Source organism: Mercurialis annua, linkage group LG3 (genome assembly GCF_937616625.2).
Source record: "Mercurialis annua linkage group LG3, ddMerAnnu1.2, whole genome shotgun sequence".
Classification (NCBI taxonomy): Eukaryota; Viridiplantae; Streptophyta; class Magnoliopsida; order Malpighiales; family Euphorbiaceae; genus Mercurialis; species Mercurialis annua.
In genome coordinates, this window is record NC_065572.1 from 67,057,822 (window position 1) to 67,071,425 (window position 13,604).

Consider the following 13,604-nt stretch of genomic DNA (forward strand, 5'->3'; position numbering starts at 1 on the left):
CTTTTTTAAGATATTAAGCTCAAGTTAATACTATTGTTCAAATTTTCGGCTCACGTTTAAGATTTATGCGGGTTCGGTTCGAGCATTTTCAAAACTACATTAAATTTAATTATCTACACAAAAGAGCTCAATTGTATATATAAAAACAAATTCACTATGTATCAGATCAGACTTAAAACAAAAACTAAAAATTCAAATTTGGCCAAATGGCCATACTTGAACGGACCAGATAAATATCCGACTCAATGATCTCAATCATCAATCATGTCTTTCATCATTTTTTTGACCCTTTTAATTAATATTTATTAAATTATATATATAATAAATAATGACATTTGCGTTATAGTAATTCCTTTTTAGCAAAAATAGACCTACTCTAATTATTAGCGAGGGTTAACAAAATTAATTATGTTAATAAACGGCTCACTGGCTGGCAGACGGAGGGTCGAACCCCCTGTCCTCTGAGGAATGCAATGTTGAAAATGCCAACTGGGCCACATCTCACATGCTTATTGTTAAATACATAGTTTAAAACACTGCATTATACATTTCCTTTTTTAAAAATTTAACATTTTATAATATATTTCTGTTTCTCGACGCCATTTTATATATGTAAAATGACGTCATTTTTAGTATACATTTCGTAGTTTTATACATGAAAATCGAATATGTGCTATAAAATGTCAATTAGAAAAAGATTCGATGTTTAATGAACGTTTTAAGCAATGTAAGGCCTTACTTGGTTTAAAAATATATAATTCTCGGGAAGTACACTTTCCGGGAAGTTAATTACTGAGCAAGTTAGTGTGGAGGAAGTTAAAATTTTCATTGATGATTCACTTAATAACTTCCCCGGAAATTGTATTTTATTTTTAATAAATTAAAATTTAAAATTAATATTACTCTCAGTAATTAAATTGGCTAAGTAAATGTAGGGATATAATAATATTTTAATTAAGAAGTTACCTAGATTTTGTTAGGTAAGTCATTTTGTTAGTTAAAAGGATCAACCCTTTAACTTTCTAAAAAGTAGATTGGCAAAAATAAATTAAATGAAAAAATGCCATTTTTTAAAAAGTTAGATTTTTTAGTGAACTTATCCCTAACTAGATGAGCCCGTAAATTACTATAAACATAAAAAATCAGAATTTAATATGTAAATAATTTACATTTTTAGTCGTCTTGTTCAATCATTTTTCTCTAATTATCGGTTATTTGTCTTTCATCTATGTTTCTTTAGTTATTTGATTTTGCTATCACATTTAATTGTTAAATTTTGTCCTTTACATATATCATATATGACATATTTTTCATCTGGATCAAATTTATAAAAAATACAAATCCGACTAATTTAATATTTTACAAAATTACATTTTTGTTACATTCATAAATTTTTAATTATTTGATTGGTAGGTTCCATGTACTAAGGTCAAGTATCTTTCAAGTATCTTTCGCCGAGTAACAACAAGGGCGTCATTTACAAAGAACAACGTACACAGATAACTTAAAGGGCAAGCAATCTCAAAATACTCATGTTTCAAACCCACAAATATTCACTAGTAAAACAGCTAAATCTCATACAAATTTTACTAAAATTGGTTACTCTCATAAAACTTGTGATCAATTAATATTACAAAACATAATATAAACATATAGTCATCTCCTTTTTACACAAGCTACTAAATAGTATTAATAATCAATAATCTATAGTTTTAAACTTAAATTAACACTAAATTCAATCAAAAAATGTACCCAATCTAGACCTGATTCAATATGAATGCTCTTGGAACCCAAAATGGTGATTTTTATAATTAAACAAAAGAGAATGAAAAAAAGAATGACCTTTCTATATATTGTCACCCATTTTGTTTAAATTGAAAGTAAAATCTTCATGCTTTTCTTGCTTACACACTTGTTATACCTTTAACCCTATTTTGTTCCTCCTTTAATCTTTTACCTCAATTCGATCTCGATTCCGTTCGGCATTTGCTAAACAAAGATTAAGTTGATTCACTAACTATTTTCTTTCTAATAATCACTATTAATTACTTGTTGTGGTTGTTATTTTTTAGTTTATAGTATGATTTTTGATTTTTGGTGTATTGATTTATATGATTTTTTGTATGAAAAATCAGGTTTTGGATCAATGGTGAGACCTCCTTGTTGTGATAAGTTGAATGTGAAAAGAGGACTTTGGACAGAAGAGGAAGATGCTAAGATACTTGCTCATGTTTCTAAGCATGGGACAGGAAATTGGACTGCCCTTCCGAAGAAAGCAGGTTTTATATTTTGTTGCGGTTTTCGGAAACTTGTCGAGTTTTGCGTTTGTATTTCATTTTTATATATTTTTTAAAATGCTTCTGAAATTTCGAATGGTCTTTCCTGAAGAGAGTAACTTTTCGGCATTATGTTTCGGTTTTAGAAAACTTTTTGAATCTTACACTTCTCGTTTAATTTTTATTTCCAAAAGTTAACGGGCTTATGTTTTATTTTCATTTTTGTTTCCAAAAACATTTAGGAAACTTAGAAACGCAATATTTATAATTTATTTCAAAAAAAATAGTGTCTCAACGTTTCACGTTTCGTTTCCGTTTTTGAACTTTTTTTTTCAAGTCCTGCATTTCGTGTTTTACTTTAATTTCCAAATACGCTCATGAAACTCCAAAATTCAATATTTAACCTATTTGAAAAAGGCCTAGTGACAAAATAAAACAAAACATTTAGCAAAAATTTCAATTATATCCAAACTTTATATTTTGTCAATTATAGCCTATTTTGATTTATTTGTTTCAAATGTAGCCAAAATTCATTCAAACATTGGATATACTCTGTTTCAATTGGCTAATTGCTAATTGAGGGTTTTTTGACATTTTTGTGTCTATACAAAAATATTTACGGATTTGTGTCTCTTTTGAATTTATTTCTGATTTTGTGCCTGGGCCCACACAACCCGCTATATGAAATGTTTGATTATAATTAAAATTCTCGTTATACGTTTAGCTTTATTTGATCATCGAGCCTTTAAAAAAAGTCATTTCGAGCATTTCTCGTTTCAGCACTTTCTTTTCCGTGCTCCATAAACTATAACTATAATCAAATTGCTATAAAATTGTTGTTCAGGACTTAGAAGATGTGGAAAAAGTTGCAGACTGAGGTGGACTAATTACCTGAGACCAGACCTAAAACTCGACAACTTCACATCCCAAGAAGAGGAACTCATTGTTAGGCTTCATGCAGCCATAGGAAGCAGGTATGCTCGAATGCAAGCAATCTCATCTTATGAATCCTATAACCTGCAATCAACTGACTCTGATTTGTTAAACCAGGTGGTCAATCATAGCCCAACAACTTCCAGGAAGAACAGACAATGATGTGAAAAACTACTGGAACACAAAGCTACGGAAAAAGCTCTCAGAAATGGGAATAGACCCTGTTACACACAAGCCCTTCTCTCAAATCCTAGCAGATTATGGAAATATTGGGTGCATTAACCCTAAATATAGTACTAGAATTGGCTCCCTCACTAGAGACCTCAAAAATGCTTTTATTTCTAATCCAAACCCTAACATCAGTAGCCAAACACAAACCCTAATGTCTCCCAAAGCTGATTGTTACTTGAGCAACACTCATCATTACATGAACATAAATCAGTCCAATTCTTCGGTGGATCTGTTTAATCAGTTGCAAGCGATTAAGCTCGTGACTGAAGCTTCGAGTTTCGCGAACTATGAACCGGTGTCAATCCCGTCTCATTTTCATAGCGAAGGATCAGCGTCTTCCTCGTCGTCTTCGTCTACTTGTTCGACTGCTGCTCAAGAAAAATCAGCATTGAAGTTTAGCTGGAAAGATTTTCTTCTTGAAGACGCGTTTTTACCGAGTAATGATCATGATCAACATCTACAAGCTCAAGAAATTAAAAATTATTCGTCCAATAGTAATAATAATGATAATAATATTGAGTTGATGATCAGACAAGCACAGACTGTTACACTACAAGGTGATGAGCAAGTTGGAGTTAGAGGAGATCAGAAGTTTCATCATCAAGGGCAAAATCCATCTTCTTCTTCTAATACTTCATTTGTTGAAGCTATATTAAATCAAGAAAATGAGATTTTTCTTGATTTTCCTAATTTACTTGAAGAACAATTCATCTACTGACCACTTTGATTAAGAGACATATAGCTGATTCTTGTAATAAGGGTTTTTTTTTTATTGATTATTAAAGTTCTTTCATTTAGTTCTATTTTTTTTATCATCAATGTTGGTGCTGCAAAAACAGAATTGAAAATCTATATTCATCCTAAAGTAAACTCACTTCTTAAATAAGTTTTAGAGTATATATAATTCATTCACAATTACATTTTTATATTCAATATCCTAAAAAATAAATGTACTTTTTATAGCATTTCTAATTTAATAAATATTTTATTCTTTTAAATGTCATTTTTTTATGTGAGATACAATCATCGATATTCTCTTTTCAATATTAGAAATATACTTTGTTGTTATTAAATACTCTCATCACAGTATAGAATTCATTTGAAAATTTAGGTAATTAAATTAAATATTCGTGTACCAAATATTACAATTATATAGTTTTAAAAAATAAATTTTATAGGAACTTTAGAAATAACCAAACACGAATATGTAATTTTCTAAATAATTTTTTTATTGAGAAAAACATGTTCTAAACATTTTAAATTTGAAGAAAAATTATTTTTTATATATATAATATTCATCATTATTTACTTTAAAATGCCAAAATTATATAAAATTACACTCTAAGATTTAATTAAAAATTTACATTAATTTTAAGTAAAATTAAACAATAAGGTTAATAAAAATTAAATTTCAGATAAATTCTAAAATTAACAAAATAACTGTTTCCATTTTTGTAATGTTTATTTTAAAATTTATCAAATTTATTTTTACCAAATACATCTAAATTCTAGCTTCAGTTAATTACCAATTTACCACAATGACTATCATTTAATACAAGAAAGGCCGAAATACTTGATAGGATAGTAAAAGCCCAGACCCAAGCCAAGCCCGGTAACTGGGGTTAATTAAACATTAGACTCATCAAAACGACCTGTCGTATTAATGTTCTACCAAAATTAGTAAACGACAATTAGAACAAAAAATAAAATAATCAAATCGCAAGTGACGAACCAGGAGAAAAAAACCAGAGAAAAATGGTATCGATTTCGTTATACAGAGGTAACTTACACAGAGTCCCTGACTTACCTCGCAGATGGCTAATGCCGGCTCGTAAAATCTCCCTCAAAGAATTTAAATCCCTCTTAAATCGCCGTACCAAAGCGCTCTCCCGCCTCCGTTCCCCTGCCGCAACAACCGCCGTCGCCACCACCTCACATCACAACCCCAACCCTAACCCTAACCCTAACATAAAAAAGGAGGTTGTAGTAGAAGAGGAGCCGAAAGAAAAAAATCGTGAAGAGGAACGGACTACTCCTAATTCTATTACTAAGGAGGTTGTTAAAGATCATGATGACGTGTCTAATTCTGATAGGCGTCAGCAAGTTGACGTGGCAGTTTGTAACGGAGATGAGAAATTGAAAGATGATCGTAATGATGCTGAGGTGTGAATTTTGTGTTGAGATTTTGTTTTTGATTAAGTTTTTGAAAAATATTTAATCTTATAATGTTTGTGCAGGTACCATGTAAAGCTGATGGTGAAGTAGATGAAAAAGATAAAAGGAAAAATGAAGTGGAGGAGAAATTAGAAGTTTTGAATCAGAAGAAGCATAATTTAGTGCAAGTTTTAAAGCAGGTAATTATGTGATTGTGAATTACTGTTTCGATTTGCTGAGATTGTTGATTTGATTGGTGTGTGTTTTTTTGGGCAGATTTTGAATGTGGAGGAGGAATTGAAGAGAAGGAATAATGTGCAAGGAACAGCGACATCTGTGCCGCCTCCAATTCAAGTTGAGGTTACGAATGATTCTGGATCAATGAGCAGGCAAGCTACTCCTAGGATGAGTTCGGAGGCGAATGTTGGTGGTGATTTGATGGAAGGGGGTGAGCCTGAGGATGTTTTAAATCAAAACCATCATAATAATACGAATAACAATAGCAATCATCATTCTCGTCATTTAAAGCGAATGAGCAGTACATCGCCATCATCGGAATCTCCTTTGAGAAAGGCTTCCTTTAATGTGGTAAATGCACAGTTTCATATAGTTTTCACCATTCTGTTCGTATTTTCTTCAAATTTGTGTTTACCTGAGTGTTTGTTTGCCACTTTGCCCATGTAATTAGTTTATGGTTTTAGTTGAATATCTGAACTCTGCACAATGTTTGATTAACACCTTTTAGTTAGACGTGCATCGGAGAGATCGTTATGTTAGGTTCTTGAGAAGCTTTATGTTGATTGGCCAGATTGATTCACACCTTCGCATATGAAGAAGTATGAAATGTACTGATCTATATATAGATGACCACCACAAGGGATTTGTAGGATACTGACTCAGGATAGAATTCGGATTCTGTAAAAGTAAAATGAACAAGTGCTTTCTAACTTTATCTATGCTGTCAGCTTTGGAGGGAACGTGTATTATTAAAACCCTAGTAGTAGTAAATGGTTAACAAGATGGTAGAAAGTTAAACTTATTGTTTTATCTGATTGTATTCTGTTATTTGAACCATTTCCTAAAGCTTTGAAGTTAATATTTGGCATTATTGGGCTATATCCAGTAAGTATTTTTGATGTTTTTTTAACCTTGGACATAATGTCATTAAAAAGCAAATTGAATATTTTCTCTTCCAATGGAAGATTGAGGAGCATGTGATAGAAGATTATAGCTCTGATGGCAACTCAAGAATGAGTCTGAAGTGCCAAGAAGTTGCCAGTCGATCAACTTATAAACTAGTCTTACTAAGAAGTAAAACCAATTGAGATTGGATAAGTTAAAATGTTGTACTGCTAAGTTTTACCAAGAAAAGTAAAATCAATTGAGATTGATTAGTTTTAAATATTGTACAATGCTAAGTTTTGAGTGCTCAGAAGTCAGAACAAACTATATTCAATTAGGTGAATCTATGCATACCAATGAGAATGAGGTCAGTCAATACATATCAATTAATCATTCATCCGCTTCATGACGAGCAATCATACGTATGCGCACATTTTGTCCATCTCTTACATGCAGAAATATGATATACTGTACCAAAGAAATAATTTTAAATGGGTAGTTGTGGGATTGAATGAGTGGTCATATTTATTATTTGATTCTTATCTGTTTTTTTTTCTTTAGCTTCTATTCTTAATGGAAGATTCACGGTTTACCAGTTTATATTTATTCACTCTCTGCAACTCTTTTCAGCTTCCACACCCCTCTCGACCGAGTATTGGAACCACCAGTAGCCCATCGCGCTTTGCTCCAACAGGACACCAAGGTCCTCCTGCGAACTTGCCTGCAGTTTCGGCATCGGGAACAAATTATATTGCTTCTTCTCCTTCACCTGCAGCATCTGGTGGCACTTCAGCTTTTAGAGATGCCCGGCAGCCAAGTCCATGGAATTAGTTGCTATACACAAACATGCTTTGCCATTGACATCTGCTGCTAGAGTTAAAGTCTTCTTTGGCATCAATGACCTTAGGTGAGTAGTCGCGTACTTCTTTACTCTGTCTTATTATTCTCTGGGACATTTTTAATTTTATTCTTTAAATTTTTAATTATATGTAAATGTAGTAGTAGTACTGCCTATTATTATTGCCAGCAGTGTCTTTTTTGCTTTTGCAATGGTCTAACATCCTGTGAGTTTTAAACTGTAATAGATATTGCTGAAAGAACTGAATTTTAGGGACTGAATTGAATTACTGGCTTGCTTGGCTGTATATAGTTTTGAGATTGCGAATAGTTAAAGACATCTGATAACATACTTGTTTTGATAGTGCAAATGTGCAAAAGCATTATTGTGGCGGGATTTCAACTGTCAACATGTTTATCCCTCCGATAATTCTGTTCAACTCCTTTTATAAGAATTTGTTGTTTCCTGCTAGTCAAAATGCAGATTCGATCTTTTGTTAAGAGTATGCTGGGGTGATAGGCGGATTTGGTATTTGGTATGTCCCGATTCTGATAAAAACTTCTGCCATTGCCAAACCTGTACATTTTTTTCAACAGTGGCAATTCTAAATCAGAATAATGGATGTGATAGTTTGTTCCTGAAGCAAATGTAAACCCTAGTGCAGCAGCACATGTTTCTAATAGCTCAGAATTTCTTGCTTCTCAGTTAATCTTGAAACTACCCTGTAAATAAATTGGGATTAAATTTTGTATCTTACTACCCCTATAGAAGAAAATAAAATTCACCATTAGAACAATCATCAACAACAAAAACAAGACTTAACTCAAATTATCTGCAATTAGGCCTTATAACTTCTTTAGGTTTACGAGTAATCCAACACCCTTAGCTTGCAACAATTTTTTTTTAATTTTGATGAAATGGTCGAGGTCTCTATATCTAGACTGCTGCAATTTTATGTTTTAATGAAATTGGGGATGTGCAAAATTCTGATTGGACATAATTACGGAATCGAACCCAAATTTTTTTGGTTCAATTCGATTCTAATGTTTTTAGATTTTTTTTAGCTCGGTTCAGTTTTGGATATCATTTTTTCTTTTGTCAAGTTGTAGAGCAAACCGAAATTGAATTTGGTTTAAAAATTGTAAATTCTTACAAATTCGGTTGAATAACAAAATGCATAGCCGCAAATTATGGAGATATTTACTGATTATGAAATTTGGTAGCAATTAGAGATGATGTTTTCTACTAGTAGGAGTGGGTATGGCTAGGGCAATGTTGACACATCATTGTTGGCACCATCCACTGTGTGTGTGTGTCTTGTACCTTATTTTGGCAACTTTGTCTCGAACCAACTTTTCCTTTTATGAGAAAAACCACTTCTTCATTTTCAGCTTCGATTGCTACTTTTGTCCATAAATTTGACCTCTCCATTGAAGTGTTAATTTTGTTTAGGTGCTTCTCTAGCTTACTGTAAAATAGCAATACGAGGCCCCAACTTTTATTGCTTTTGCCTATGCCACCCAAAGTCAAGTTTACTTCCATAAAGTCGACTATGGAGATTTTCAATTTGACTTGTTCAGCTAAAAGTTTAATGTTAAAACCATGGGCGATCATAATAGTACTAACACACTAATAAGAATTTCGAAGTTGAACATATTTCGCCACATGTTTGGACGAGAGCATGCTAGAATGAGCGACCTCCTAAAAAGTATTCGTGTTGCACCTCTTTAAAAGATGATAAAATAATATTAATGAAACGATTACTATTATTCGGATTTTAGGTTGTAAGTATTATCCTCTCATTCCAAATTAATAGACGCAAAAGTATTAGAAAATAGTTCAAATAGATATAATGAGTTAATTAACAAAAATACCATTTATTTATTTGTATTTAATTTAACAGTAATTTTGTATGATTTAAAAATTCTATTTACTTTTTAATTTCTATTATAATTAATGAAGGTATAATAATTGATTATTTAAGTAATAATTAAGTGCCTATAACTTAAGATATAAAAAATGATACAATGCTTATTAATTTGGGACGGATAGACAGTTACTTTTGAATTTAAAAAAAAAAACACTGTTTTCTCATGATATTTAGGTTTAGATAACTAAATTTTATTTTCTAATATTCGAAATTCAATTATTTATAAGAGAGAGAATAATTTTTAAAAGAAAAAAAAACAGAAATGGTAGTAATTATTTTAATTTTAATGTCGCTAATGTATAGAAATACAGAAATAATGTTCTAACCCAAAAATGAAATAAAATTTAAATTTAAATTTTATTTTATTTTTGGGTTAGAACATTATTTCAATATACTATTTTAGAAGGAAACAAAGGATAAGGTGGACGGCTATTAATCATCTGTTATTTTTCATATAATTTTTAAAATGTTTCATTTTGCTCTTCCTTTTCAATTTATTTTGTCTTCTTTCTCACTGTTTTATTTTTTATTTTTTGATTCCCACACTCAACTTTTTTCTTTTAAAAACTATATCTAATAAATGTATCACAAGGTGAAAACAACAAGAAACATTTTTCCTTAGCAATTCTCTTTCTTTATTTACTTATGATCTTGAGGTTTATCTAATATATAATGCCACCTTATGTGGACATGATGTAAATGTAAAATTTGCATGTGGGATTGGTGTTGATGGTGAGATTGGAAAAACTAACACAACAAGAGATCAAAATAAATTTCAAAATAACAAAGTTATTTTTGAAGCACATGTATTAAAAAAAAGAGCCAATTAGAAGAAGTACAATTGAAGAATTTCTAGTTATAGTGAATGTCATTATCAAATGCACACATCAACCAACAAAACAAAGTAGTAAAAGAGTGGAGTTGTACTTACTAGGGCATGTCAAATTTAAAATTAAAGAAAGAAATAGAGATATATTATCATATGAATGTTAAATTTTTGTGCATGCTAAGATTGGTATGATAAAAAGAAGCTTTTTAGTGATTAATCTATTTGCTTAGCTAAGTATACTTTTTTTTGACTAAGCAGGTTAGGCAAAGAATAGTATTGATGATAGAGGCAGGTATGGTTCTTATTTTAACTTGTTTGTGATTAATGATAAAACAAGTAAGAGAGAAGTATGAGCGGAACTATATAGAGCGTATAATGAACAATTACCTATTTATAAATATAATAATTTAATATAGGGTTATTGCAAACTAAATCACAAATTTTAACGTGATTTGCAATTACAACATAAATTTTGAATTTTGGTAATATCATCCACCAATTTTTATTATTTGGAAAATAAGAACACCGAGCTAAAAAAGAGCTGACATGGACATTAAAATATCAAACATGTCAGCATTTTCGTTGTAGCACGATTGGACGGTATTCTGATTGGCTATAAAAATAAAAGTTGATAACTAATATTGCCAAGTTTCAAACTTTTGCAATTCACGCTAAAGTTCGTGATTTAATTAGCAATTAATCCTTGAAATATTCATACAAATGCAATAATATAGTGGTGTTCACCTTGAAAAAATTGTTTTATGTATCTTTAATTTTTTTCGTCCATTTTTATAAAAGATATAATATATACTATTTCTATCCATTTTTTTTTAAATAATGAATCCATCAAAAAGGATGTTAGGCCATTGATTGCTTAAATATGAATTTATTTTCTAAATGCGTTCATGAATTGATATAAAAATTAATATTACTATTAAATTGGCAATTATTTTATCTATTTTTGTCAAATCGTAAATTGAATTTGGAGTATTGACATATTAAATTCCAACATATGATGTTTGAGCGATGTAACTTTAAAGTTTAAAATTTTACATATCAAAAACTAGACAGCTCGGGTTTAGAGGAGATTTTGATCCTCGTTCGGAGAGCTTATAGGCATTAGGGAACTATTCTTGATATTTGTAATCCAGAGTTGGTAGTTGAGGACATGTTGGTGATGAATATATCGTTTTAGCAAAACAGATTCATAATTTATCTTTTTTGTTTGTAAGGCGATATGCGAGTCAAACCGTGCGTTTGTTAGCGCGCGATGCTTGTTCCTTATCAGGTTATCGGGATTGGTTTTCGAACTTTCTTGAACTCTTACACTTGTAACCGTTTCGGCTTGAGTAATGAAGTATGTTTGATTTAAAAGAAGAAGAAAAAACCTCCTTCTCCTTCTTTTATATTATTTTATATATAATACACAAAAAATGTTTTATAAAATCACATGTTTAGGTAAGACGATTTTGTATATGCACTAAAAAATTCTATTTAAATATTTTAATTAGATTAGGTCCGAAAAATTCTCTAGACTAATGATGAACTGCTAGTGCTTATTTAATTTAATTTTTCTTTGTGTCTCGACAAAATTATATCTTCATCTAGACTCTAGTTGATTATGAAGACTTCCAATAATTAATGAGACAATATCTTAGGTATTTACCTAACATGTTACTTGCTTTATGTTTAACTGAAATACTAACTCATCAACTGTCTACAAGCTTTAAGAATCTCTTAATTGCCTCAGTTAACTATAACTGATAAGATTTAATTTTTTTTTTTTAGTTTTTATCTTTTGTAGTAAAGGAACAAGAATTAGATAACCCACAAAATATATATATATATATATATATATATATATATAAAAAAAAAAAAATTAATAGTGTATACTTATTCGGTAAATTTATTTACTATTGATATAAATTACTATAAAATCATAAATATTTACGATTTTTAGATTATAAATAAATTAAGTCATATTAAATAAAAAAATTATTAATATTATAAGAAATAATCTAGGTTTTTTAAAATAATTTTTTTATATTCAAATTATATAAACTTAATTCATTCAAGAAGTTTAATTAAATTGTAGCCACTATAATTTAATAGTTTTATACAAAGAAAATATATAATATTAATTATCTTTTACTTAATCTATATGCAAAAAACGCAACTCCATTCTTAACGAGGAAAGCATATTTATTTGTTAATCAAATCTTAGTGCTCAAAATAATGGCAATGACACGAGGATTTTCCGTTCTCTGTTTACCATGGAGACTCGCTCTTAATATGGCGCAAATTTTCCATCAATTACCCTCTGAATACGGGAATGAGAAAAAATTATTCTCAATCCACGGATATGGGAAAGGAACGGAGAGTATAGTCCCCACTTCGTGGGGATTTCCATTCCCGTCTTCATGTAGACCCGATTTATATTTATATATATTTTATGTTTTATTATAAGTTTTAGTATGTTCTTTTATATTTTAAATAATTTAACTAAATTTTTTTATTAGTTTATATTTAGTTATAAATATAAATATTATAAAAGATAATGGTATTTTTTATAATTAATTGGGGACAGATTGAGATTCCTCGTAGACGCGGGAATGGGGATGGGGAAGGCTTCCCCATGCCCACCTCGCCCAATTGTCATTTCTCGTTTCAAATTTTAATATCTCCTCTTCAGCTGTAACTTGTAGTAATAAAATAAATTTGGTACTAATTACCATAAAAAGCACTTTTTGGAATTTAACATGAAAAGTAAGTTCATGAATTGCGACAAGTTGGGAAAAGGTTTGAGGAGGACTTCCATGATTAATTAATCAACTCAATTTTGTTCGTTGCCATTTTTAGACTGTTATTATCAGTAATCTGTGTTCAATTAGATAACAATTTTTTCCATTTTTAGAAAGGTTTCTCCATATCTAACATGAAAACTGCATTTACCGATACATTTTTTTTACCACCAATTGCTTTTTCTTGACTTCTATGGCTTTTAGCTATTGTTGAATTTCTAGAAGTTTAAGTTTTTTCTTTATAAAAAAGAAGCCCCAATAATATTTATTTGTATAAATTCTAAAGAGGCTTTTTATATAAATATGTAATTCATAGATTTTCTGAAAATAAAAAAAAAATTAAATTTTAATATCGGTAAAAAATTATTAGGTTAAAAGAGAATTTTGAGTTGAAATTTTTCCCTATTCATTAATATTGTAGAACTAGAGTTAATACATTTTTTTGTTATAAGGAAAAGAGATAAAATCTAAGTAGAAAAAAAACTAAACG

At 30.0% G+C, this 13,604-nt stretch overlaps 2 protein-coding genes across 3 annotated transcripts; both read left to right on the forward strand.

Moving 5' to 3' along the window:
- The first annotated feature begins 1,868 nt into the window (after positions 1-1,868).
- On the forward strand, positions 1,869-4,233 carry LOC126673604 (transcription factor MYB35-like). 2 transcript variants are annotated; one of them, XM_050367812.2, is made up of 4 exons: positions 1,869-2,004; positions 2,136-2,279; positions 3,121-3,250; positions 3,327-4,233. In XM_050367812.2, the coding sequence occupies exons 2-4, from the start codon at positions 2,147-2,149 to the stop codon at positions 4,156-4,158; spliced, it is 1,095 nt and encodes a 364-aa protein (XP_050223769.1). In that variant the 5' UTR covers positions 1,869-2,004; positions 2,136-2,146; the 3' UTR covers positions 4,159-4,233. The 2 variants fall into 2 exon arrangements, with proteins under 2 accessions (XP_050223769.1, XP_050223768.1); XM_050367811.2 differs by lacking the exon at positions 1,869-2,004 and having other exon boundaries at positions 2,011-2,279.
- Positions 4,234-5,186: 953 nt separating this feature from the next.
- LOC126673605 (uncharacterized) lies at positions 5,187-7,977 on the forward strand. The gene is made up of 4 exons (XM_050367813.2): positions 5,187-5,603; positions 5,678-5,794; positions 5,871-6,182; positions 7,347-7,977. Exons 1-4 carry the CDS (start codon positions 5,196-5,198, stop codon positions 7,545-7,547), a joined length of 1,038 nt encoding a protein of 345 aa, XP_050223770.1. The 5' UTR covers positions 5,187-5,195; the 3' UTR covers positions 7,548-7,977.
- Positions 7,978-13,604: the final 5,627 nt, after the last annotated feature.